Raw genomic sequence first — 24,387 nt, 5'->3', positions numbered from 1 at the left:
TGGAGTCCTACACCACTAATAACCAAATCACGGGATTAAAAAGGGGATTAAATGGTGCATGCATCTCACATCAGCCCCTTTGCACAGGGGTGAGTTTCAAGTGCCCCAGCCATTAGGAGCCTCTGACAGACAACAGATGAAGGAAATTGTCAGAGGCATAAGTAGCCGGTTATAATTATTTGCCTCACTCTGTGATCAGGGCACCTTTGTGTAGGTGCTGTACAGGTGTATAAGAGACCATCCCTGCTCCTACAAACTTGCCATCTAAGCAGACAAGCCAAAGGGTAGGAGGAGAAGCAGGCAGTAGAGCAGGTACAGGAGCAGAGCCCAGGAGCTGTCTTCCTCTAATTTTTCCCATCCCGTGTAGAATAAATTTTGTCATCTGCACCGAGGCACATGCAGATGTTCACCGCCCAAAGAAACATGCTGCCAGCTGCGGTCACTCTACTAATCATCGGGGGGGGGGGGGGCGGGGGGAGGCATTTGCATCTCTCCTGGGTCACCGTCCAAGCACTCAGCTTTCAGGGAAGGCTGCCTAGGGGTCATGACTCGAAGTCTCTGTGCATTGCCTCTTGTCATGTGGATTTCCAACCCGCCCCCAACCCCCGGGGCTTTCTGGAGCCTTCTCTCCTGCCTGGCAGTTTAAGCAGAGCCCCCGCCTGGCTCATGGCTTAAGCCTCTCAATCAATGGTTAAAATAACTCCTCTGAAGCAGAGTCACACGTCTGGCATCAAAGGGATTTTCCCCCCTCCCCAGCCAGCACTGGCCAACTGGCTTTTCAGGAACTTGCCTGGGCTGAAGCCAGTGAAGGGTTAAAGCCCACTGCATGCTCTCACTGACTCTCAGGGGCCTCCCAGTCTGCAGCCGGGAGTATGAATAGCTCTGCTCTGGTCTCTTCTCAGCCACTTGCTCCCTGCGCTTCCCCTCCAGCCAGCGGACCACGCTCTTGGCAAGCGGTGCCTTGGGTGGACTAGAGCATGGAGGGCTTCCTGGCCGTTCGAGCCCCTGGGGAGGAATCCCTCCAGATGTGGGACCTCAATAAGCGCCTGGAAGCCTACCTGGCCCGGGTCAAGTTCTTGGAAGAGGAGAATGAGCTGCTGAGAGCCGAGATCCAGAATGCCAAGGAGAGCCCAGTGGAGAGCACCTGGAGGTGCAAGTATGAGGAGGAGCTGAGCATCTTGAGGGCTACCTTGGATGAGGCCTTCAGAGGGAAGCACGCAGCAGAGCTGGCCAGAGACAACCTGTCTGAGGAAATCCAGCACGTGAAGAACTGCTGCCAGAAGGAGCGGGCGGCCCAGGAAGAAGCCAAACGGCAGCTGGCCCTGAGCAGAAAGGAGCTGGAGGAGGAGAAACGGGCTCAAATCTGGCTGAGAGAGCGAGCCACTCAGCTGGAGAAGGAAATGGAGGTGCTGCTGGAAGTTCATGAGGAGGAGAAAGCTGGGCTGGAGCAGGAGGTGGCAAGCTTCTCCCAGAGCCTGGAGAACTTCCGCTCCACGCCGGTGGCTTTCCAGCCCGTGGAGGTGGAGGACTATGCCAAGAGGCTCTCAGAGATCTGGAGAGAAGCGGTGGAGACCTACAAGAATGAGGTTTCCCAGCTGGAGAGCTCCTTCTGCCAGGCCAAGGAGGACCTCTGGAAAGCAGTGGAAGGCAACCGGCAGAACCAGTTGCAGCTGCAGCAGCTGGAGAAGGAACTGGCTGGGCTCAAGGCACGGAAGGGGATGCTGGAGGAGAGCCTTGCCAGGCAGTGGCAGGACCAGAGAGGGGAGGCCGAGAAGTTCCAGGTGGGTCAGGCTGCTCCTGGCAGGTGGGTGGGGAAGGGGGTAGGGGAAGGGAGAGCCAACATGACAGGCTTGTACAGCCGTTTGCTTCCTGCAAACATCTGGGTGTGCACAGCATCAGGTTCTGAGTCCCCGGCTCTGGCAGGGAGGTTTTTTTAGGACAGGTTGAACCTTTCTAGTCTGGCACCCTCAGGACCTGACTGCTGCCAGATGAGAGAATTTGCCGGACCATGGGATGTCAATATTTTCTAGCATGTTACCAACACTCCCACTGCTTCCTGGGTTCTTCAAAGACATTGAGGGGTAAATTACAGCTAAATAACAGCACAGAAGACCGAGAGCCAGGACTGGTGGCTGCAAACAAACCTTATGGGAACCACAGAAAACTTGGCCACACCCCGATAAGTGGTTGTCCTGCTAACTAAGATCATGCTCGATTATGGATGTTGCCGGATGAGAGAATGCCAGACTAGAGAGGTTCAACTTATACCTAGACTCAGGGAGACTGTGGATCAGGACTAATATTCCCTGTAAGCTGAGTGCTTGGGTGGCCACCCACGAGAGATTTAGGGGCTGCCCAGCTGATTAGCAGAGCACCCACAGCCGGCAGCCTGTGTTACTATTGGTGGTGTACATAACAAAATTTATTCTTCACATGGATGGAATAAATGAAAGGGAACATTGGTCAGGGCTCGTGAGTCCTAATCTGCTCTCTGGGTGGGAGTGTTCTCCAGGGGTTAGCTCGGGTGGGGGGGAGTGGGAGCCAGAGCTCCTAGCTTATCATTACACCTCTCTCTGCCTTAACAGCCCTGGGAACCTTGCACCAGCTTAGGGCAGGTGTGTGGGCCAGCGGCTAAGGTACAGGAGACCCAGACTGTCCAGTGCTACAGCTGGCGCTGCCTCAGGGTCACTCCCGCTCTGTGCTTCCATTTCTCCCTCCCTAGCAGTGGGACAATGATACTTAGCTCCCTGGGGCTGGGATGGGAGGCAATTAACATGCACAGCACAGGGCTGATGCAGCTGAGAATGGGATGCAGTCCGTTGAGCTCTGAGATCAAGAGCAAGCAACTAACACATCCTAGACTCGGTGCTTTCTTAGTGTGTGAATGTGGGACTGTCCAGTATGAGGGAGAACTCTCAGAAACTCCTGGAATCAGAAGCAAAACTGTGCAGCAAGCCCCCTCATGCCTAGTTTTGCAACCACCATGCATGGAGCATAGGTGGACAGTTACCTTAACTGCTAGACTGACAGGTGCGTTGTACAGCCTGCTCTAAAATCCTGGCTCACCCACATTCACAGGGAGTTGGATCATAAATGAATCCCATACAACTCCTATACAACTTAGCGTAAATGATGAGGTTGTGGAAACACTTTTGCCTTGCTCACAGTCGTAGGTGATCTGTTCATCCCGCGTCACTACAGTATACTTATCAGAGGGGGAGCCATGTTAGTCTGTGTCTTCAAAACCAGCAAGAAGTCCCCTGGCACCTTATAGACTAACAGAAATTTTGCAGCATAAGCCTGTCTTTGCTCACAATATACTTGTGACTCTCTCACTCTGCATCAGAAATTGTCCCAGTTATTTTGGGTCCATTCTTTCAGACCATGACAAGATGCAGATCTCAGAGACCCAGGATGCCAGCTCCAGGAGAATAGTTTTTCCAGGCGTTCTGAAACAGATGGTTCCATCACTTAGAGTTACTGTCTAGGGAAAAAAAAATCCTCTCACCACAAAATCTCAGTGAAACAAAGGAGGCTTCAGGAGGCAGTGAGCATCTCTGGTTTCTGGGATGTTTTGAGCAAGAGCCAAAATCTGACTGCTTGGAGAGCAGAAGTAACACTGCTGCATTCCTACCAGTGTAACATGACAACGAAAGTAATTCAGAGGCTGGGGCACATGATTTAAGAGGAGAAGCTGGATAATTTGGGCTTATTAAGTCTGCAGAAGAGCCAAGTGAGCAGGGATTTCATAGCAGCCTTCAGTTACCTGAATGGGGGTTCCAAAGAGGATGGAGCCAGGCTGTTCTCAGTGGTGACAAATGGCAGACGAAGGAACAATGGTCTCACATTGTACATGGGGAGATCTAGGTTGAATATTAAGAAAAACTATTTCACTAGGAGCACTGGAATGGGTTGCCTAGACCAATGATGGAATTTCCATCCTTAGAGGTGTTTAAGGCCAAGCTTGACCAAGCTCTGGCTGGGATGAATTATTTGAGGATGATCCTACTTGGAGCAGGGGTTTGGACTAGATGACCTCCTGAGGTCTTTTCCAGTCCTAATCTTCTATGACTGCCTCAGCTGGGAACAGCACCCAGCCTACCAAATTAGGCTTTGGATCCAGGAGATGGGTTGAGCCCCAGGGGCTGCTTCCAAAATTCAGCTGTTGGAGCAGATTTCAAACAGCCTCAACTTTTAGAGGTGTGTTTGGTCCACGAGGATTCCATGCAGGTTCCTTTCTGTTATGGAAGCCCAAGAGCCAAATTCTAGTTTTGAATATACTGTGTAAACTAAATATACTTAGGTAAATCTACAGGAATTCTACTAACTTTAACAGAGTTAGGGCTAGATTCTGATCTCACATCCTTGAAAATCTAGAGTCACTATTATGAAATGGGGTTGGGGCCAGATCCTCGTCTCATGCACACTAGAGTAAAGCCTGAGTGACCCTATGGTCTTTGATGGAGTTTCTTGAGATTCACACCACTATAAGGAATTCTGGACCACAAATTGCTGGTTGGGTCAATTTCACACACCCAGCTCTTTGATCTCTGCTGCATCCCTGGGAAGAACGCTTGAAAATGAGACCTGTCAAATGAGATCAAACCTCATTTGGAAAAGAGATTGAGTTGCCCATGGCCTCCATGTGCCCCCACAAGCTCCTAGGCCCAGTTGTCCCAGCAGCTGTTTGGTTCAGGTAACTGTGGTCGAATGAGCACTTGGGAATAAAGAATCTTGTCCAGCTTTGTACAGTTGCAGCTGAACAGCTGCAAGAATAATTCAACGGAGGAGTGTCGCTGAGTTTTTATCAGCACGGACAAGGGTCAAGGAATGCTGTGAAAGTTCAGTTCTAAATTTTGCTAAGGGCTGCTGATATGAACAGCCAGGAATTCTCCCCACCCCCTACAGCCCTCAGCCTGGTTGTGTTTTAGAGGAATAAAAAAAGATCTGGATGGGACTGTGGAATGTGGTTAGAACAGAGTGAAGGGGGAAGCTGGCTGGGTTTTTTATAGCCTACATCCTGCTGGGTTTGTGGTAGCAGATTTCTACCCTAGTCACTCTCAATTCCCCAGTGGGATTTCTGGCTTCTCCCAAATATGCCTGAACCCCATTTCAGGATTAATTCAGCCCAGCTTTCTCAGCAACCGAGCTCTACATTCCAGCTCTTTCTCCTCACTTCCTGATGTACTCTTTCTTGTTCTTCTGTCCTTTTCCATTCTCACTAATCTTTCTTTTCTTTCTTTTTCACATTCACCCTTCTCTTCCCTTCTTTCCAACCCTAATCCATGGACCAATTTATTTCAGGTGCTCCTAAACCTACTGCCAGAGTATTTTTCATGCCTCTGAGCAGGAGAGAACAGGCTCTGTGCTCTGCCCTGATGCCCGGGGGAAAGTTGGCAATCTCAATGCGATGTTGGTGTCACTGGATCAGAGGTTCTGGACAATGTTCCCTCTAATTTTGTTATCCATGTCTGAAATAAATTCTGTTACATGCACTGAGGCATGTGCAAATGTGCACCACAGACAGAAACATGCGGCCGACTAGAGAATGTTCTGCTAATTCTTTGGGTGGCATTTGAACCTCTCCAGGGTGGCCACCCAGGCACTCAGCTTACAGGGCATGCTGGTTCCTGCAGCCTGGTTATTTTCCCACTTAGTGCAGAAATTGACTAACTAACCCAAGCAGCATTTTTCTTACCCACCCCCAACCATATTGGATTGGGAAGGAAAAATTTCTTCTACTGATGAGTTACGGTCCCCTCATCTCTACCCCTTGCTGAGTGATGACTTCCTGTATGGGAGAAGGGCCGTGAAAGGGTGGGGAGAAATGCAATAGGAGAACTTGGCTTTGGACCAGCCCTTTCCAGGCAAACCACCTTCCAGGCTGCACTGGAGGGTCCACTCACTGCAAGCAACGAGCCTCGTGGGGAACAGCTGTTCCAGACAGCGGAGACATGACCTGTACTGGAAGTGCTTCAGGGCCTGGGAGTTCTGGCAGCAGCAGGCACTGGAGTCCAGAAAGCTGGCTACAGCTGGCACCAAGACACACGGATTTTACCCTGGCTGATGTCCTTACACTGCTCCATGCCTCAGTTTCCCCACCCTTTGTCTGTATCCCCGGAAGCTCTTGCAGGGCGCAGGGCTGTCCCTCCTGCTGTGAAGCTTTGAAGTGGTTTCTATTTGGCATGGTTCCCAACCGAAATGGGTGGTATTCCTCCCCACAAAACAAATCTTTCTCAGGAGGCTCGGGGACTTGTCAGGGGAACATGGAGACAGGATGGCACGAGTGGAGTACATGGTCTTGCCAAAGGACCCATCCCACCAGCAGACTTGGTGCCAGGACTATTGGGTTGTATTCCCAACTCTGCCACTAGCTAACCTGACCACAAAGGAATCACTCCCTCATTCTGTGCCTCAGTTTCCCTCTCTGCAAATGGGAAAAATGACACCACCCTCCCCTGTTCCTGTGACCAGCATACACTATACTGCTGCAAACTCTGGCTTGACAGCCACTTCACCTACCTACACTAAGGGGCTTACTCTATAAGGACAGCTACATCACTGGCTGTGACAGGGAGCAGAGTTTCCGATGCGCAGGGAAGGGAAAAGCCTGATAGCATCCAGAGAGAAAGGAGAGAGCGCAGCCCTGGGTGGAAGGATGGTGCAAGGGCTGATGTATTAGCTTGCCATTGGATAAGCCTGGGGATTCCCCTCTCTGCTATACATTTCCGGCATGAGCTGGGGTGAGTCACTTAGCCTGGAGGGTTGGGTGCATGAATGTAGTTAGGTGCCTGAGATCTGCAGATATTTAAGCAGAGCAGGTGCCACTGAAATTCAGTGCCCTGGCGATGGCACAATGGACTGGGAAACAGGAGAACACAGAGACCCAGTGGTGTTCACTACTCTTCTCATGCCTGACAAACTCACTCCACCCACCACATTTATCCAGGTATCATGTAAAGTACTAAATGAAGGCTAGCAACACACTGATCACTAGCATCCTAGTGAAATGCTGGATTGATGCTGTCTGAGGAACTGGGGGTACTTACTGGTGTTACACTTCAAAGTCTGTTGCCAAACGCTGGGGGGAAAAGGAATTTTTCCAGGCAAGAGAAAAGGTAATTATTTTATGAGAACAGCATGGCCAGTCACGTGGCTCAATAGCCCATCTTTAATGAACACCAGCTTCAGAAGGAGCGAACAGAACAAGGTAACTTTGAGTGATCCATTCCATGATGTCCAATCACAGGACCTGCTAGTGGGAGGGTTGCAGTAACTGGAGCATGGAGTTGCATCTGCTCCAAATCTGTGGTTTTCAAAGCGTGATCCGTGGACCATGTGTGGCCCGTGACCTTCTTGCAGGTGGGCCAGGGGCTTGGGACTTCCTCCCCTGCAAACGGGGAGTGTGCCCTGGCTCTCCAGACCTGCATCCCCCCTTTATGTTATAGCTGCGTAGCTCTGTCTCTATGCTCCAATGGGCTCATGAATAATTTAGTAATTAAGGGGGTTAGAACTAAGTGGATGCACAGGGTATCATGGGTGGTTGGCTGGTGGATGGCAGAAAGATTGGCGCTGAGTGCAGTGGGCCACAAGCCAAAAAGATTGAGATCCACAGCTCTAAATTAAACACTGGGGAACCAACACCAAGGAAACTATTTGAATGTAAATCACCAGCAAAAGGCAGGTGTGGCTGGGGTGAACTTACCCTGGGAAGACACTGGAGACTAAAACCACAGTGAGTTTAGGGGAACTAGGAGAAGGAAAAGGGAATTTGGTTCTCTATTTCCCAGAGGAGCACTCTGGGCAGAAGGGAGAAACTCAGGAAAAAATCTGTTTTTTTTTTTCCTTTTTGTCAAATCTGCATCCAAACTCTAGTTACAGCAACTTCCTCCTCCTGGAAGTCCTTTTGCAAAGATTTGTAGCTTCCTAAAGTTGTTTACCCTCTTAGAAACTTGACATACTTTTGTTTTATTGTCCCCAGCTCTAATTCCAATCCTGCTTTTCAGTGCTACATAGAACTCTGTTTTATCGTAAGGGGATCTCATGCTGTAATATTAAGTTCACTTCCATAGCTCAATGGAACAAGCCAATGTGCGTGCTCTCTCTTTGGAGGTGGTGAGGTTTGCTGTGTGTCCAGTGATTGGATGGATACTACAGGGGACTGCTTCTTCCTGGGGTGGGGTGGGGGTCTGCAGTGTTACGTGGGAGGCAGGTTGAGTTTAGCAACCACAAATATCTCTCCTGCTGACACATATTGACCTTGGGTTTGGGGCACTTTGAGAAGATATCACACCTGGATCCAATTCTTGTTGCTGCCACAGGGTCTTTGTCAAGTCCCCAACCTGCACCTCAGTTTCCCCATCTGTAAAATGGGGGTTGTGACAGTGACCTCCTTTGTTAAGTGCTTTGAGATCTCTGGAAGCACTAGGTAGGAGTCAGGGATTTTAGTTGTCTTCATGCAGACTCCCTTAGGAAATCTGTCTCTCTGCATGTCAATTTCCCCATCTATGAAATGAGCTATTGCTGATCCCCACTGTAGAGGAGAATTTATTCGTGACTGTAAATTGCTCCAATACCATGCAGACAGAGGCTGGATAAATTACCTGAGCTGGGGAGGGAAATGCCCCCACCCAACAGTGATCGGAACAGGGGCTTTGTGTTTCTTCTTACTCTTTACTCCCATTTCCCCCAAAGGTTCCCACCAGCATCGCTGGGTGCTGAACAGCCCACTGAGGCATGCGAGGACGAACTAACCTTTTGATCCTTTCACTGGCTGGCTCCTGATTTAGATGCTAATTAATTGGTGGCTACAAAGGACAGTTTCAGCATTCCCTGCCCACCCACACCCCCTTGGAGATTCTTCTCCTCGGCCTGCGCCCCAAGCCTGGGAGTCTGCGCCTTAACCCCTCACCTGCCACGGCCCATGGGTTTTGAGCTAGGTACTCCCTCTGTAATAAACCCTCACTCCTTGTATTTGTAGCTCTCCACTCACTTTTCACAAGGGGTGAGCATGTAGTATTAACCACACCCATTTTACATCGGGGAAACTGAGGCACAGAAGGGTGAAGGGGCTTGGGGAGGCTCCACTGCAAGTCAGCCATGCGAGGGTCAGATGCCAGTTCTTTGACATCCCAGCAGATATCTTCATTGACTGCACTACAATCTTTCCTTGGGGCACTTGGGGAGAGATCCCCATATGTCTGGCAGTATCTGGCATGGAGTATAGGGCCCAAACCTGGATGGTGCTAAGAGCTCCCCTCTGCCAGCAAGACAAACTGGAGCTGAAAGTTGCTTGGCACAGAATGATCCAGTGCAGTGGGTCTCAGCCAGGGGTGCCTGTACCCCTCAGGGTGTGCCAGGGTCTTCCAGGGGGATACAGCAGCTTGTCTCCAGCTGGCCTAGGGAATGGTTTGGGGTAGGTCTCTGGCCTGTGCTCTCCAGGGGAAGAAACAGTGATCCCTTCTGGTCTTGGAATCTAGAGCTCTGGGTGGGGCCAGATGGAGGCCCTGTGCTACCTTGCAGTGGGGAGGAAGGTGCCAGTAGGTCAGCCTGAAGAGACCCCACAATGAGTGAGAGGAAGTGGCAGCACAGTGATGTCTAACACAGAAGCTCTGGCCATTGTGCTTCCCCACAGCTTCTCCTCCCATGCCAGGACAATGGGATTTCCCCATTGTCCAGAGGGGGAAACTGAGTCATGAATCAGGGATGTGACTTGACCAAGCCCAAGCCTGAAGACTGAGTGTGCTCAGAGCCAAGTTGTGGTGCTCTGAGGAAGCACTTAAGAAGGATGAGGCTGCAGTCAGGGCACTAGCCTGGTGCACAGGACAGCTGAGTGGCAGCCCCTGCTTTGCCACAGTCTCCTTGCCTGACCTTTGGCAAGTCCCTTCACCTCTCTGCACCTGTCAGCCCAATGGAGATGACCCCATAGGCCTGCCTCCCAGGGAGGTGGTGTGGCCAAGTACATTGCAAAGTGGGAGATTCTCAGGAGCCACCGTTCCCAGTAAGCTGACCATTTGGGTGGCTGCCTAGGAGAGATTCACATGCCATCCAGCTGAGTAGCAGAACACCCATAGCAGGCAGCATGGCTGCCTCTGGGTGGTGCACATAAGTTTATTCTGCCCTTTGATGAAAAATAGCAGGAATAGTTGCGGGGGGGGCGGGGCGGTTCCTTAGATCCCAACAGATCAGATCTGCAATCATGGCTGCAAATGGAGGCTTTGGAGCTTGTGAGCAGAGTCCTAGAGCACCGCTAGGATCACCCCCCTGCACCCTGATCTTGATGCTGTTTGTTGTTTCTAGCTGGCCCTCGAGTCCCTGGAGCAGGAGAAAGAGGCCCTGAGAGTCCAGATTGCTCATGTCCTGGAGGAGAGGCAGCACCTCATGCACCTGAAGATGTCCCTCAGCCTGGAGGTGGCTACTTACAGGTGAGTTGTTCCCTTGTCACCCACCAGCAGTGCCCTCCCCTCAGGGCAAGCACTGACTGCAACACCCCAGCATGGCAGGAGTGTGGCTCCCTGGGGGCACTCTGCCTCTGAATGCACCAGCATGACTCTAGGGGGTGCTGTGCTGCAGAGAGGAGGGTGGGGGTGGCTCAGTAGGGGGTGCTCGCCCCTCTGAGCTGGGGGGGGGACTGCAATGCCTCTGCAGCACAGTGCCCCCTAGTGCCATGGTGAGTGCAGTAGGGGGCGCTCTTCCCCGGGAATCAGTGCTTACCGCAGTGCCCCAGCATGGTGCTAGGGGGCGCTGTGCTGCAAGGAGCAGGGTGGGTGACCCAGCAGGGGGCGCTCTCCCCTCTGAATCTCTACTCAATCCTGCCCCCAGCAGGCGAGGTCGTTTTGCTGCCACAGGCTCTCGGTCTGAGCCGAGTCCCCAGCCCCCCAATGCCCCCCAGCTCATGCATCAGAGAGTGATGCTAGGGGCTGGAGGAGCATTTTGCCCCCAGGACCACTCAGGCCACACTGAAGCTGCCAACCTGGTGGCTGTAGGGACTCCCCCAGCCAAGGCAGCTCAGCAAGCACGTATGCAGAGCAGCTAGAGTTCATGGGTGCTCTGTGCCCCTTCCTGCAGCCAGGCCAGGCTGGTACAGGGGTGTCTTTGGGATCAGGTGCGGGAGGAAGGAAAGGCTGGTGGAGCAGAGCATCATGGGCTCCAGTGGGCTGATGGTAGGACAACCCTCATGTATTCTTCAGTCTTGCTCTCAGAGTCCCCCCCCCATCAGCTGTTTATCCACCAGTGGGAGGAGGGGGGATTTCAACCTCTGGGGCTTAAAGTGACCAGATGCCACCATTTTATAGGGACAGTCCCTATAGTCAGGGCTATCAAAACAAAAAGCAGTCAAGTAGCCCTTTAAAGACTAGCAAAATAGTTTATTAGGTGAGCTTTCGTGGGACAGACCCACTTCTTCAGCCCGTAGCCAGACCAGAACAGACTCAATATTTAAGACACAGAGAACCAAAAACAGTAAGCAAGGAGGACAAATCAGAAAAAGATAATCAAGGTGAGCAAATCAGAGAGTGGAGGTGGGGGGGGGGAAGGTCAAGAATTAGACTGAGCCAAGTATGCAGACGAGCCCCTATAGTGACACAGAAAGTTCCCATCACGATTTAAACCATGTGTTAATGTGCCGAATTTGAATATAAGTCAGCTCGTCCACTTCTCTCTCTAAAACGGTGCGATATTGTCTCTTCAGTAACACACATACCTTGAGGTCATTGACAGAATGCCCCATTCCATTCAAATGTTGACTAACTGGTTTGTGGATCTGGAATGTTTTTATGTCTGTTTTGTGCCCATTGGCCCTTTGTCTAAGGGAGTTAGAAGTCTGTCCAATGTACAAAGCATCTGGGCATTGTTGGCACATGATGGCATATATGATGTTAGTAGAGGAGCATGAGAAAGTGCCCGTGATTCTGTGAGTAACCTGGTTAGGTCCAGTGATGGTATTTCCAGAGAAGATATGTGGACAAAGCTGGCAGCGGGCTTTGTTGCAGGGAAAGGTTCCAGGACTGGTGTTCCTGGGGTACAGACTGTGGCTGTTAGTGAGGATCCTCATGAGGTTGGGAGGTTGTCTGTAGGAGAGAACAGGCATGTCACCCAGGGCCTTCTGGAGTGTAGCATCCTGATTAAGAATAGGTTGTAGGTCTTTAATAATTTGTTGCAGTGATCTGAGTTGGGGGCTGTAGGTGATGACCAGTGGTGTTCTGTTCTTGGCTTTTTTGGGCCGATCTAGGAGTAGCTGGTCTCTGGGTATGTGTCTGGCCCTGTCGATTTGTTTTTTTACTTCTCCTGGTGGGTAATTCAGGTTTATGAATATTTGGTAAAGTTCTTGTAGTTTTTGGTCTCTGTCAGTTGGATCAGAGCAAATTGGATCAGATACTTCAGCATCTGATGAAGTGAGTCTGTGCTCCCGAAAGCTCATGCTGAAAACTTTTCTGTTAGTCTATAAGGTGCCACAGGACCCTTCATTGCTGTTACAGATCCAGACTAACATGGCTACCCCTCCGATACTACACAACAGTGTGATTTCAGAATAAACTGTTCCAGAATAGCTTATTTCAAAATAGCCTCTATTCCCTGCCTACGCAGCCTGCATTCTAATAGATCTATTTCAGAACTAGCCCTATTCCTTGCGGAATGAGGTTACCAAATATGAAATAGCAGTTGCCTTATGTGGACCCTCGCAAAGTTATTTCGGAATAGCAGCTGTTATTCCAAAATAACTTTGCTATGCAAACCTGCCCTTGCTGCCTGTCACCCTGCTGGAGCCTGTTCTGCTCTTGATGCTTCTGCTAAAATGAGGCAGCTGTCCAGTGCCAGCCAGGTTAGCCACCCAGATGCCTCTCCCCTGGGCAACTGGCCAAAAGGAAAGAGTGTCTTAGGCCACCAAACAGCAGTAAGTGTCAACCCTGACTAGAAACCAAACCCTAACAGCAATTGCTGTCACTTTTCCCCCGTATAAAATCAGGCTTATGCCCATTTCACAGAAGGGAAAGTTAAGGCACAGGGAGGGAAAGTGACTTTTCTCCGGTCCCCTTGCAGCACAGGGACTAGAAGCAACATCTCCTGAGTCCCAATCCAGTGTGATATCCACTAGGTCGCACTGCCTGCATTTGCCACCTATCCTGATATTGGAATAAGTGTATCCACAGAGGCTGGCGAGGAGGGCTGGAAATTGAGTTTATGCCAGTGTAAACATATCTGTTATAGCCACACTCTATATTATGCAGAAAAAAATGTTCCTGTGTAGAAAAGGCATAACATTCTCAAAAATCTGTGAGTGGTTTAGGAACCTCCAATCCACCACAGCGGCATGGCCCAGGCAGTGCTGAGGGCAAGATGGGTTGGGCTAGCCCAAGCCCCATCCCTTCTGCCCAAGGCCCCACCCCATCCAGAGGGGCCCAGAGCCAAGTCCCCCCCTGCCTTGCCAGGGCCTGGTGAAATCTGTTGCCAGCCCTGCCCAGGAGGGGTCAGGAGCTGCTGCAGCAATAGTGGCAGCGTGGCACAGGGTTCCCTGTAAGCTGTGCACTGGGGTGGCCACGCAGGAGACATTCAGGGGCAGCCCAGCTGATTCGCAGAGTGCTCGCAGGCACCCACAGCTGGCAGTCTGTGTTTCTGGGGGTGGTGCACATCCACACATGCTCTGGCACATGTAACAAAATTCATTCCACACACAGATGGGAAAAATTAGAGGGAACTCTGCTCACTACTGTGTCTCGGCGGGGCAGATTAACTGCATTGATGGAAACCCCCATCCATCCACGTAGCAAGTGGCTGCCTTCTGACGCTCCACACCTGTGCCACTGTTGTGCCCACAATGTAGACATGGCCCTGGTGTTCTGAGGCACTCCTGCAGGTTGGACCTGAGCCCTAAAGCCGCCTGGCTCGGGGAGGGGGTTAAATCACCCGGAAAGAAAACTCCGGGGGGGGGTGAGACAGAAGCATGAGCAGCCACGGAGTCGCCCGCCTGCACCAGAGTTTGGGTGTTTTGTTTTGTCTTTTAAAAAGCCCCTTTCGCAAAGGGATTAATCAATAAACCGGTGGGATTTGGCACCGTTGGCTTCATTGTCCGGTTCGCCTCTCCCTCCCTCCTGCAAGGATTGTCCCTGGGAACCTGCGGGCCAGCTACTTTCCCGCCCCCCCTTCCTATCCAGATGGTTCCCAGACAAAAGTAGACTTGGTGGGGGGAGGGATTAGCATGAGAATAGCATCTTCTGTGGAGCCCCTGGGGCCTAGCCATGATGTCATCCAGGGCCTGTGTATCAGTCCCGCTGGATGCAGGGCAGGGAAGTGTCCTGTGTAGTTTGAGGGTGGAGTGGGGAGAAAGGGGAGCGGGTGAGCAGGCAGGAGGCAGGAAGGGTTCTCTTTGGCAAAGGACGCAGTACAGCAAATGCAGCATTGCCAAGGGTGGTCCTCCAGCAGAGCTGCCAGGTTCAGGGCCCCCCTAGGAACCCCGACTTCTGTCCCAGAGCACAATGGTCCCCAGCACTAGGCTGAGCGTGGGACAGAAGATCTGGGGTGTGCCATGGCAGACTGCAAGGGACACCCACCCCCCGCCGTCCAGGCAAGTTCTAGTGAGCAGGCAGGATGAGAGGAAGGATGGTCTAGTGGCGAGAGCTCTCACTCAGGAGCCTTTGCAGTGTCTGGCTCTGCCGCAAACTTCCCATGTGACCGAACCCAAATCACAGTGCTGTGCCTCAGGTTCCCCATGTGGCGCACTGCTCTGCCTCACTGGGGGAGGGGGGAGGTTTTTGGGTTGCTCCATTTTCTGAAGCCAGGCCAGGTCTGGGAGGCCATATGCATACAGCCGAGAAGACAGAGAGAAGCAGGGGAAGGCCTGAGAACCAGTGCCCCAGCTTACTTTGTTCTGTTTGCAGCACCTCCACTCCCGGGGGAAGGGAGCTGATGGAGTGAGACCACTCCCCTGTAACTTGCCCTCTCGACACTGGAACCTTTCACCCACATCCCTTCGAATGTCGGGGTGGCGAGGCAGCCCTTTGTATTTGCAGCACGTGCCCTGAAATGATTCCTCCTCATTCAGATGGGGTCCCTATGTATTTTGCTGGGGGGTGGGCAGTCTACAGCCATTGACTGCTTCTGCCTTTCCTTTACAGGGGCCTGGTTCCTCTCACTTTTTCCAGCCATGGGCAGAATAAATTTTATTATGTGCACCAAGGCACATGGGGACGTGCAACACCAGTAGACGCACACACTGCCAGCTGTGGGCGCTCTGCTAGTCAGTTGGTTGGCCCCTGCACGTCTCCTGGGCGGCTGCTCAAGCGCTCATCTTACAGGGAGCGCTGGTCCTGTGCCAGCCCCACACATCTGCTGAGGCTGGAGAGTTGGCAGCACCTGCCCCTCCCTGCCTGACAGCCCTTTACAAAGGAAGACATCTGGGCACAATGTACACAGGCCCCTTACAGTGTCTATGTAGAGCACCCACTGCAGCGTGGCACTGGTCTCAGTGGGGAGCTGCTGTACTCTGTGTAAATCACATGGTGTCTCATTGCTCCTTTCAGGACGCTCCTGGAAGCAGAGAGCAGCAGACTGCAGGTGCCTTTGGCAGAGGTCAAACTGGTCAATGGCTCCAGAGGTAAGAAGCCCCCTCTCCCACCCCAGCTCCCAGCAGCTCTGCTGCTGTGCATGTGCTATGGGGCGGTCTGACTGCATCAGCCCTTGTACAGGAGGCCTCCAGAGCGACCAGCGTGAGCTACCACAGCTTGACCTCCCCCTGCCCGGTCCCTGTGAGTACCTCCAGCCTGCAATCGAGAGCCCCACAGCGCCAGATCATGGAGCCCGGGCGAAGACTCAGGCTCCCAGGGGCCTGGGCTAAGAACTGCACTGTCGACATTCAGGCCCAGACTTTGGGCCCTACCCCTGTCCAGCCTGAGCCTGCCCTGAACATCTCCACTGCATTTGTAGAGCCCTGCAGCCCAAGCTCCAAACACTGGATACGGGCCTCTCACGGTGCCTACATACAGCACCTGGCACAGTGGGGCGCTGGCCTCCAGTGGGGTTTTCACTGCAGTGCAGACATAACCTGTAGGCAGCAGCTGTAAGGGACTTGTCTCCTCTGTGGAGGGGCCACAGAGGGGAGACACACAGCACAAACCAGGCGTGCTGATGGCGGGCAGGACAAAGCGGGCAGTATCCTGGGTGCCTGGCCTTTCCTAGGCACCCGGAGCACCGGCCACCACTGCTGCTTTGAAGTGCTGCAGCAGCTCAGCTCCACTGCTCTGCACAGCCCTGAGGACAGGGTGGGGTCCAGTGAATGGCCCTAAGAGCGCACTGCCCTTTTTTCCCCCAAATGAAAGCTGTGAGTCTCACGTGATCAAAGGACTCCTGGAGCTGGGGCTTTAAGAAAAAAAAACCCACTGAGTATCACAAGAATGGCCATAATGTGGCAGGAGTTGGCATCCACCACACCCAGGGTGGTGGGAGGTGTCATAGGTGTTGATTGACTGCTGAGGCGTACGGGTGGAGGGCATTAGCCAAGGTATGATTATTGTTCACAGCCCTATCATTGGTCTCGTGTTTCTAATTCATTCATCCAACAATCGACATGACAGGTTATTGCGTCTTTGATGCTCACGTCTAGGGGACATGTTGCAGTGTCGTTCTAAGCACGCAGAGTAGGCATCGTTCATGTTTCAAGAAGATCTTGTGCAGCTTTGTTTTCAATGACTGTAAAGGAGGAAGCTGGCATCAGGCCCATCTGATGTGAAGCAGGACAGAGTCATCTTCCTTGTGCATAAAAGAAATAATTGTTAACTTCTAGCTGGCAAACTGATGTTTTGCTTCAGTCTGCAGCTGCACAGTGCACCGCTGTTAAATGGGATGGAAGAGTTTGGCTCTTAATCCTCTCATTCCATACCTTGCTGGTTGAGTACTGTTCTTGTACGCTGTCACACAGCTGCTATACTCCACTCCAGAGACAGCTGCATTTCAATGATGGGCGATTCCTGGAGGCATATGGGACAAAAGAGATCTCTGTGTGCAGTGTCCAGAGCAAGTCCTTTCCACTGCTTAAGGTCTACATAAGCTGAGATTTGAGAGGTGCTGATCCTCAGGTAAGGGGTGAATTTCACCCACCACTTGCAGAAAAGTTGCTATTTAAAAATAAACCCATTTCTCTGTGGTATAAGCAGCTGCAACTCTTCTGGGGTTACATGTTCGACTGAAGCATCTTTCCAGAAAAATAGCCACTCTTGACCAGGAGACAGTAAGAGATAGAGGTTACATTTCTTTGGTAGTTTGTTGCGACAATTAATCACCCTTGTCTTGTGCCTTAAAATTGGAAAGAGTCTGACCTCAGCTTGCAGACTTCAGTTCCTGGTGTGCCTTTCTTTGGTTGCCCTCGCATAGCTGATGTTTTCTTTCTGGTGGTACTTCCTTGGCTACTGACTGTGCTTGTTTCCCTCTGCACTCTTTGCAGATGCCAAGCTGGAAGTGAGTAACAGCAAACTCCAGACCGTGACACCTCAGAGCAGGAGGCTGGTTTCTTGGGACTACAGACTGAGCCCCACCACCTTCCAGAAGGGAGAGAGCAACACACAGCTATCGAGAAACCGAAACGATTCCCCCAAGCTACGAGCTGCTGCCGTGCTGCCCAAGAGCGATGGCCCTGTGGCTAGAGAGTTCCAGAAAATAAACTCAGTCCTTCAGTCCCCACTCCTGAAAAGTGCCCACGCTGGGACGGACACCGCTGCTCTGGTCAACTCGGCCCCCGTCGTGCAGGACTCAGACCACCCTGGAGAAGAGATTAGGGCTGCCGAAACAAAGACTTTGGCCAGTTCTTTCTCCCAGGAGCCATTTGAGAGGCTTGACTCCATGCACTCCACGGTGCCACAGCCACGGCCGGTGGGATGGTCCGATGCAGACACGGAATGCAGGAGCCTGGCAGCAGAAGGCGGAAATCCAGCTGCAAGCCAGGTGGAAGCAGCTGAGAATGCCCAGGAGGACAAACGTCATGAGGAAGCCCAGAAAGTGATCAAGAAGGATCTCAGCGAAGAACCACCTGGAAAGCTGTCTCCCAAAAATTCACTCAGTCCCAGCCAGCTGGTCCATGAAGCACTGGAAGATGCACTGGAGGAAGTAACTGATCGCGCTGACTCCAGCTCTCTTGAAGCAGAAAGGGCCCCAGATGATGTGCATTCTCCTGACTCAGCTCTCCTGGAAGAGGCTTGCGGGCTAGCTGCTTCTCTTAGCACAGAGGGATTAGAAGAAGGAAAGGAGACTGAGCATGAAGGCCAGACAGAAGCTGGCCATCCAACAGAGCTGCTCCAGGCAGTCAAAGGCCCCGAAGCCACAGATGAAATGGATAGTGGCCTGAAGACCCATTGTGAAGAGGTGACCAGGGAAACCAACATGCAGGAATTCCAGGGTGTGAAAAGCCCTGCTCAGCAGGACAGAGAAGGGTCGGAATCAAGCTTAGGTCCTTCAGCCCAGCAAACCGAAGGAAGCATCTCTGAGCTTCTAGCCATGGAGGGAAGGCCTGAAATAAGTACTCAGGAAGACATGAGATCTTGGGAGCAAAATGAGAGTGAAGAAGAGGAGACACCAAGATTACCGAGCGCAGAGATGTGTGGGCAGCTGGACCTGGTTTGCAAAAGCACAGAGCTGGATAGCCCATTTGATGATGGTGGGCAGGTTTTAGCGGGGGCAGAGGGAATAAGTGACCCCTGTGCTCCAGCTGCTGTAGAAGGGACTCTGGAAGAGTTTGATCAGAGAGAAGACCTGGAAGTTGTGAGCACAGAAGCGTTCCATCTGTCAGAAGATGAGGAAAGGCGAGAACTCTGGAGCCCTTCTAAGGAGAAGGAAGAACACAACTTCCAAGCAAGGATGCGAGAAAGTGAATTTCTGCAGGCAGAAGTACAAGCAACTCAAGCTTTCCCCATGGGCAGTCACCCACCTTTGCCTTTGGAAAGTCCCCCAGTTTCAGTTGTGGAAAGTCACCAAGAACAACATCTTAGAGGGACCAAAGAGGACCAATTTGAGCAGCAAGAGGAAATGCCACTTCCTGAGACAGATACAGCAGTAGGAGAGGAAGAAAGGAAAGAGATGAGCATCAAAGAGGTCATCTCTGGGGAGGAGACCGCACCAAAGACTGAAGAAAATATCTTGGCGGATGAGATCGTGGATAGAACAAGAGAGGACAGTGATGGACACAAGGGAAAGCTGGAAGGGGAAACTTTGAGAGATGAGGATCTTGCTACAGAGGGGAATGCCTTGAGATGTGAACCCATAAAGCAGGAGAAGGATACCGTAGAGGAGGTGGTTGGGGATCTGCAAGAGAACAGCTTGGAACAAGATGCTGTGCTCGAGTGTGAGGATCTGGAGAAGGTTGAGAGACTGGAGTCCTTGGGCAAAGAGGAAGAAGTGGAAGAGTGCTATCAAAGGCAACTGTTGAAGGAGCAGGAAGGGGAGGGCAAAGAAGATGCAGTGGGAAATACAGAGATGGAGGAAGCAGCTGACATAGCTCTTGAAGAGCCAGTGTGGGCAGACAGTTTAACAACCAGGGCAGGAGAAACAGAAAGTGAACAGGAGCAGATAAAGGGCCCTTTGGGTGCAAAGATGGAAGAAATAATGGAAGATGATGCAGGTCACTTTATAGGCGCTGACTCTGCAGTGCTGGATGTCAAAGTAGAGCAGGAGGCCAGCCCTGACGCAGAGCTGATGGAAGACAACCAGCACAGCAGTGAAAGAGCATCTGAGAACATCCAGAGCCAACCTCCCCTGCAGCTTGGAGACTCCCCAAGCCACAAAATCCACGAAGAAGGAACCAAGATGCTGGAGGAGCCTTGTGAGACGCAACCGAAGGCAGACGATGCAGGTGAAGCTGCGGGAGAACTCAGTGAAGAACCTGAAAGGCCGGAGAACATAAACATGACTTCCAAGGGCCCAGGTGATTTTTCAGAATCTGAGGATTCCCTGGAATCCCTGGAGGACGTCTCCCCCAACGCCTCCCCGAAAATCGAAGAGACGGAGGAGGAACTGGAAAGTAGCAGGAGGATTAGGTTGGAGGAAACACTGCCAGACAGCACGCCCTTGCGCTTCTATGAAGAGGAGGTGCCGGCTGAGGCCACATCCAACCAACATCCTTCAGCAAGTGATGCTGGTGGAGATTCACCACCAGCCCCTGAAAGCCCTTCAGTCTCTCCAGAGGATGTAGGAGAGCTAGAGAAGAGGGCCACCCCAACAAGCTCCCAAGAGAGGGAAAGCAACCAGGAGAAGGAATCTGGCATGGTGTTGGCAGGAGCACCAGAGAGGGCAGAGGAAGAAGGAGGTTATTTCATGGTTTCAGCACCCAGCCAAGACATGCCCAGTTTGGAGGAAGCTGAGGTTTTGGAGGACTTTGAAGAACTCGAAGTCGAAACAGCAAATCTCACTGGACAAGATCCAGAAACACACTCGGAGCCGTCTGAAATGCCAAGAGATGGGAAGGTTTTTGCTGCTGAATTGGAAGAGGAGGCTGAGGAGACCTTTGAACAGGAGAGCAACACCAGCAAAGAAAGAGAGGAGAGAGAGTTTCCTCAAGAGGAGAGAGAGCCCTGGAGCTCGGATTTCACCTGGGAGGTGGAAAAGGACAATGATTGCCCAGCAAAAGAAAGCAACTGCAGCAGCATTCCAGGTGATGCTGAAATGGAGAGTGATGGTATGTTGGATGCTATCAAGTCTGGTGACCTAGAACCTGAAGATGCTGAGAAGGGTTCTCCATTGACCAGCACAGCTGACCTAGGAGAGATTGTGTTGGAAGAGCAGCTGCCTCTGAGCCCAAAAGGAAGCCCAGATTCCCGCAGCCCTCTTTCTTCTGAGGATGAGGAGTCACCCAATGCCACCCAATCCCATCCAGATTCTGGTTCAGAAATCAGCGGGGGAGTTGACCCCAGGCAGCTGAAGGATGCCACTGAGATGAATCAAAGCAGCATGGACCACTCAATGGAGATGGTGGCGAAGATTCCGGCAGATGTCATGAAAGACTCAGACATCCTGGAGATTGTAGAGCAAGCTCTGGAGTTTAACCAAGAGCTGATGTTGGGGGCGAGGCTTTCAGAGCTGCATACTGAAGATGAACAGCAGAGTCCAAACGTTGCTGAAGTGTCAGACCAGATGCAGGAGGTCGGGAGAGACAGTGGTGACTCCTCTCCTGCATTATCTGAGACGAGTGAGACAGAGGCTTTGCAGGAGACTCTGGTGACCTCCCCACCACATGCCAAGGAACTGACGATGTCCAGTCATGCTTGGATGGAGAGCAACACCAACGGAGAACTGAACGGGCTGCATGAAGAGCAGATATTGAACGGGTTCTCCCACCTGCAGCTACTAACGGATCAGAACGACTGCGCAAAATCTCGAGAGGGGAGCTCTTCTGCGGATGAATGCTTGGGGACGGTCACCATCACCCAGGAATTCCACGGAGAGGAACCAGAGACCTTCCCCTGCTCAGAAGCTAGGCTAAGTCAGAGCCCATTGCAAACACCAGACTCTGCAGAAGGCCACAGAACAGGAGAAGACTCCAAGAAAGGAAAGCTCTCCAATGAGACCGACAGCAGCAAATTCGTGGACATAATGCAAAGTGCATGCATGCAAAGACAGAGCCTTGAGGATCAGCCCTTCTCTGTCCCATCACCTTTCGGAGATGACGTCTTTCACCTGGGACCCGGCCAGCATCTGAAATTCGAGCTCAAAGGCGACCAGGAATCATGGTCTTCAGAAGAAGACTGAAGGGGTAAGCAAGGCAGGCAGATCACAGATGCATCACAGCCATTACCTCTGCTCAAGTGAAACCATATAATTGTAGGGCAGATGTTCTATCTTCAACTCCCTCTCTACTCTAATGGCCCCCTTCTAAACTTACAATAGGCAATTTTCTATTGACAATCGGAGGCAGAATTTAGGAAATTTCCCCTTTTAACACCAATTGTTTTAATGTTTTTAACACACTTGTTTGGATTTTCTTTTTGCACACTTGAGATTTAAATTCCAGTGCCCTGCAGAATGTAGCAAAAGAGAATCAGGGACTTAGGGGTTTGTCATATCTCCCTGGAGCCCACAATTCATGGAAAGGAACATGCTAGCTCTGCACTGCTTTATGCATTGGCTACGTCCATTCCCCACAGTTTGGAAAAGTCACACTTTAGGTGCAACAAGGAGGATTTTAGGAATGGGAAGTATGCACCAGATGAGGGGTTTTTTAATTACTTTTTTCATACAATAAGTTACACATCAGACCTGACTTTCCATTATCCAGGACTCTGGCAGTGTGTAAGGATAATTCACCTCTGTGGAAAGGCCCCATTACCCAAGCCGACCTTGGAGGAAATAAGAATCAAGCTCCATGGTTGCTCTAGGATTGTTTAACTTCACTCTTCTGGTTTGTCTGTCTGTTTTCTTTACAAAGGTACTTAATTTACATTTTATGTCTTTAGCAGACCTTCCAGGCCTTTAAATGCCTCTGGTCTGTTGGATGGTGAGCAGGGAAAATGACCTTTACCCACAGCGAAATACGGGCTGACTGCACTTGCAGAAGTTACTGAATTGCCAAGACTAAGCTTGCTCAAGGATGTTTTCACACTCTATATCTAGAGAGCCACCCAACATCTTTTTAGGACAGTGATCCTCCTAGGGCAATGAAGGTCTCCTCCGCGCTGGGGTTGTCTTATCCATTTCCAGCATCAGCTATAAAATACACCAGCCCTGAGAGAAATCGTCACCCAGAGTAAAACAGGGCTTTTCACTACATGGTCCTTTTCCCCCTTGAAACATACTAGGTCTGAGTGTTCCCAGGAGCCTTGGCAGGGTATTAGCCAAGACAACATTATAGGATGCATCTGAGACAACCACTTGTGTCTTTGCCTTTAGCTTTAGTGAGGCAGGAAGTCAGGAACTCAGCTAAGTTTGAAGGCAAACTTTTTTCCAAGGCTTCTTTCTCCCTGTCAATAGCACCTGGCTAGGTCTGTCCGTGTACCAGCACCCCCTACCTGCAGCAATCAGACAGTGATGCCTTTCTGCTTTGTGGGGACAAGGGACACACTGCACTCTGGTTAGGTCCCATGCATGGACTGCGTATACACAAGGCTGGCCCCTCAGCTGGTGTATATCCCACTCCTTCAACGGCAATGGGGCAGATCCCCTCTGGATGCATTACAGCATAAGGACAGCTATATTGGGTGAGACCGAAGGTCCATCTAGCCCTGTGTCCTGTCTTCCAACAGTGCCCAATGCCAGGTGCCCCAGAGGAATGAACAGACCAGGGAAACATCCAGTGATCCATCTCCTGTCACCCATTCCCAGCTTCGGGCAAACAGAGGCCAGGGACACCATTCCTCCCCATCTAGGTTAGTAGCCACTGAGGGACCTAACCTCCATGAATTTATCTAGCTCTTTTATTTAACCCTGTTTAAATCCCAGTCTTCACAACATCCTGCAGCTGGGAGTTCCAGAGGTTGTTTCAGGGCATCGCACCATCAGAGCCAGAAAGGTTCATTTGAGTCAGTCGAATATGCGGTGCAAGACATTCAAATTAGCTCATTCCCTCTCCTCTGGCTGATCTAACAAAGATCCTGGAAGGAACCACCTAATAACCTGAGAGCTATCTCCCTCTGCCCCACCGATTATGAGGGGCTGGTGGTCACTCAGATTCTTCACCAATGGAGGAAAACACCCTTGCAGAGTTTGTCCAACTCATTCATTACTAGTCCTGATCCAAGAAAGAATGAGACCTTTTCCCCCACTTTCCTCTGCTGAGCTATCACTTAGCAGTTCCAGGCAGTATATGAAGAAGACACAATGTAACCCAAAGATGAATGAACCCCTCTGCAGGCATCCGCATGCATTTCAGCTGCGTTGAATCCCGGTGAATGGCTTGAAGCAGCCACCCAACAGATGCTCCCAGTGAGCTTTCGGCTTGGCTACCGGGTCCCCGTAAAACCAGCTGGGATGAGTCGCACCATGTATTCTGTGCCCAGTCTATAATTTAATAAAGCAGTCGCCTTCCCACCTCAATGATTCAGCGTCTTGCCCTCTAATTGGTGTAATTTCAAAGCAACATGCCAACCTGCTTAGCAGGTCCGGACACCACAGATAAATTGTTCCAGGTCACAGAGGCTGAGCCCTAATTGCAAACATTTATGGTGTGGCTGGATCAGAGACCTCTCTGGGGCAGGGCCTGGCTTTTTTATTCTGTGTGTATGTAGCACCGAGCACTCTGGAGTCCGGCCCAAACTGGCGCCGTGCAAGTCATAAATCCTAATTAGCAAAAGTTAAGTGCCTTGGCAATGGATTTGTAGAGCAAAACCTCCAGTCTAGACAAACCCTTGGTTCAGCTGCTGCTGCAAAGTGGAATGAAAGTCTCAAATGATTCTGTTGCATCCTCACCAGCCTGGCAGGATT

At 51.4% G+C, this 24,387-nt stretch overlaps 1 protein-coding gene across 1 annotated transcript; it reads left to right on the top strand.

Moving 5' to 3' along the window:
• The first annotated feature begins 877 nt into the window (after positions 1-877).
• Positions 878-24,003, top strand: NES (nestin). Its single transcript, XM_074980608.1, has 4 exons — positions 878-1,781; positions 10,300-10,424; positions 15,516-15,589; positions 17,432-24,003. Exons 1-4 carry the CDS (start codon positions 978-980, stop codon positions 21,718-21,720), a joined length of 5,292 nt encoding a protein of 1,763 aa, XP_074836709.1. The 5' UTR covers positions 878-977; the 3' UTR covers positions 21,721-24,003.
• Positions 24,004-24,387: the final 384 nt, after the last annotated feature.

Source organism: Carettochelys insculpta, chromosome 30 (genome assembly GCF_033958435.1).
Source record: "Carettochelys insculpta isolate YL-2023 chromosome 30, ASM3395843v1, whole genome shotgun sequence".
NCBI lineage: Eukaryota > Metazoa > Chordata > Testudines > Carettochelyidae > Carettochelys > Carettochelys insculpta.
Note: the sequence above shows the minus strand (reverse complement) of the source record. Positions and strands in the feature narration are given on the sequence as shown.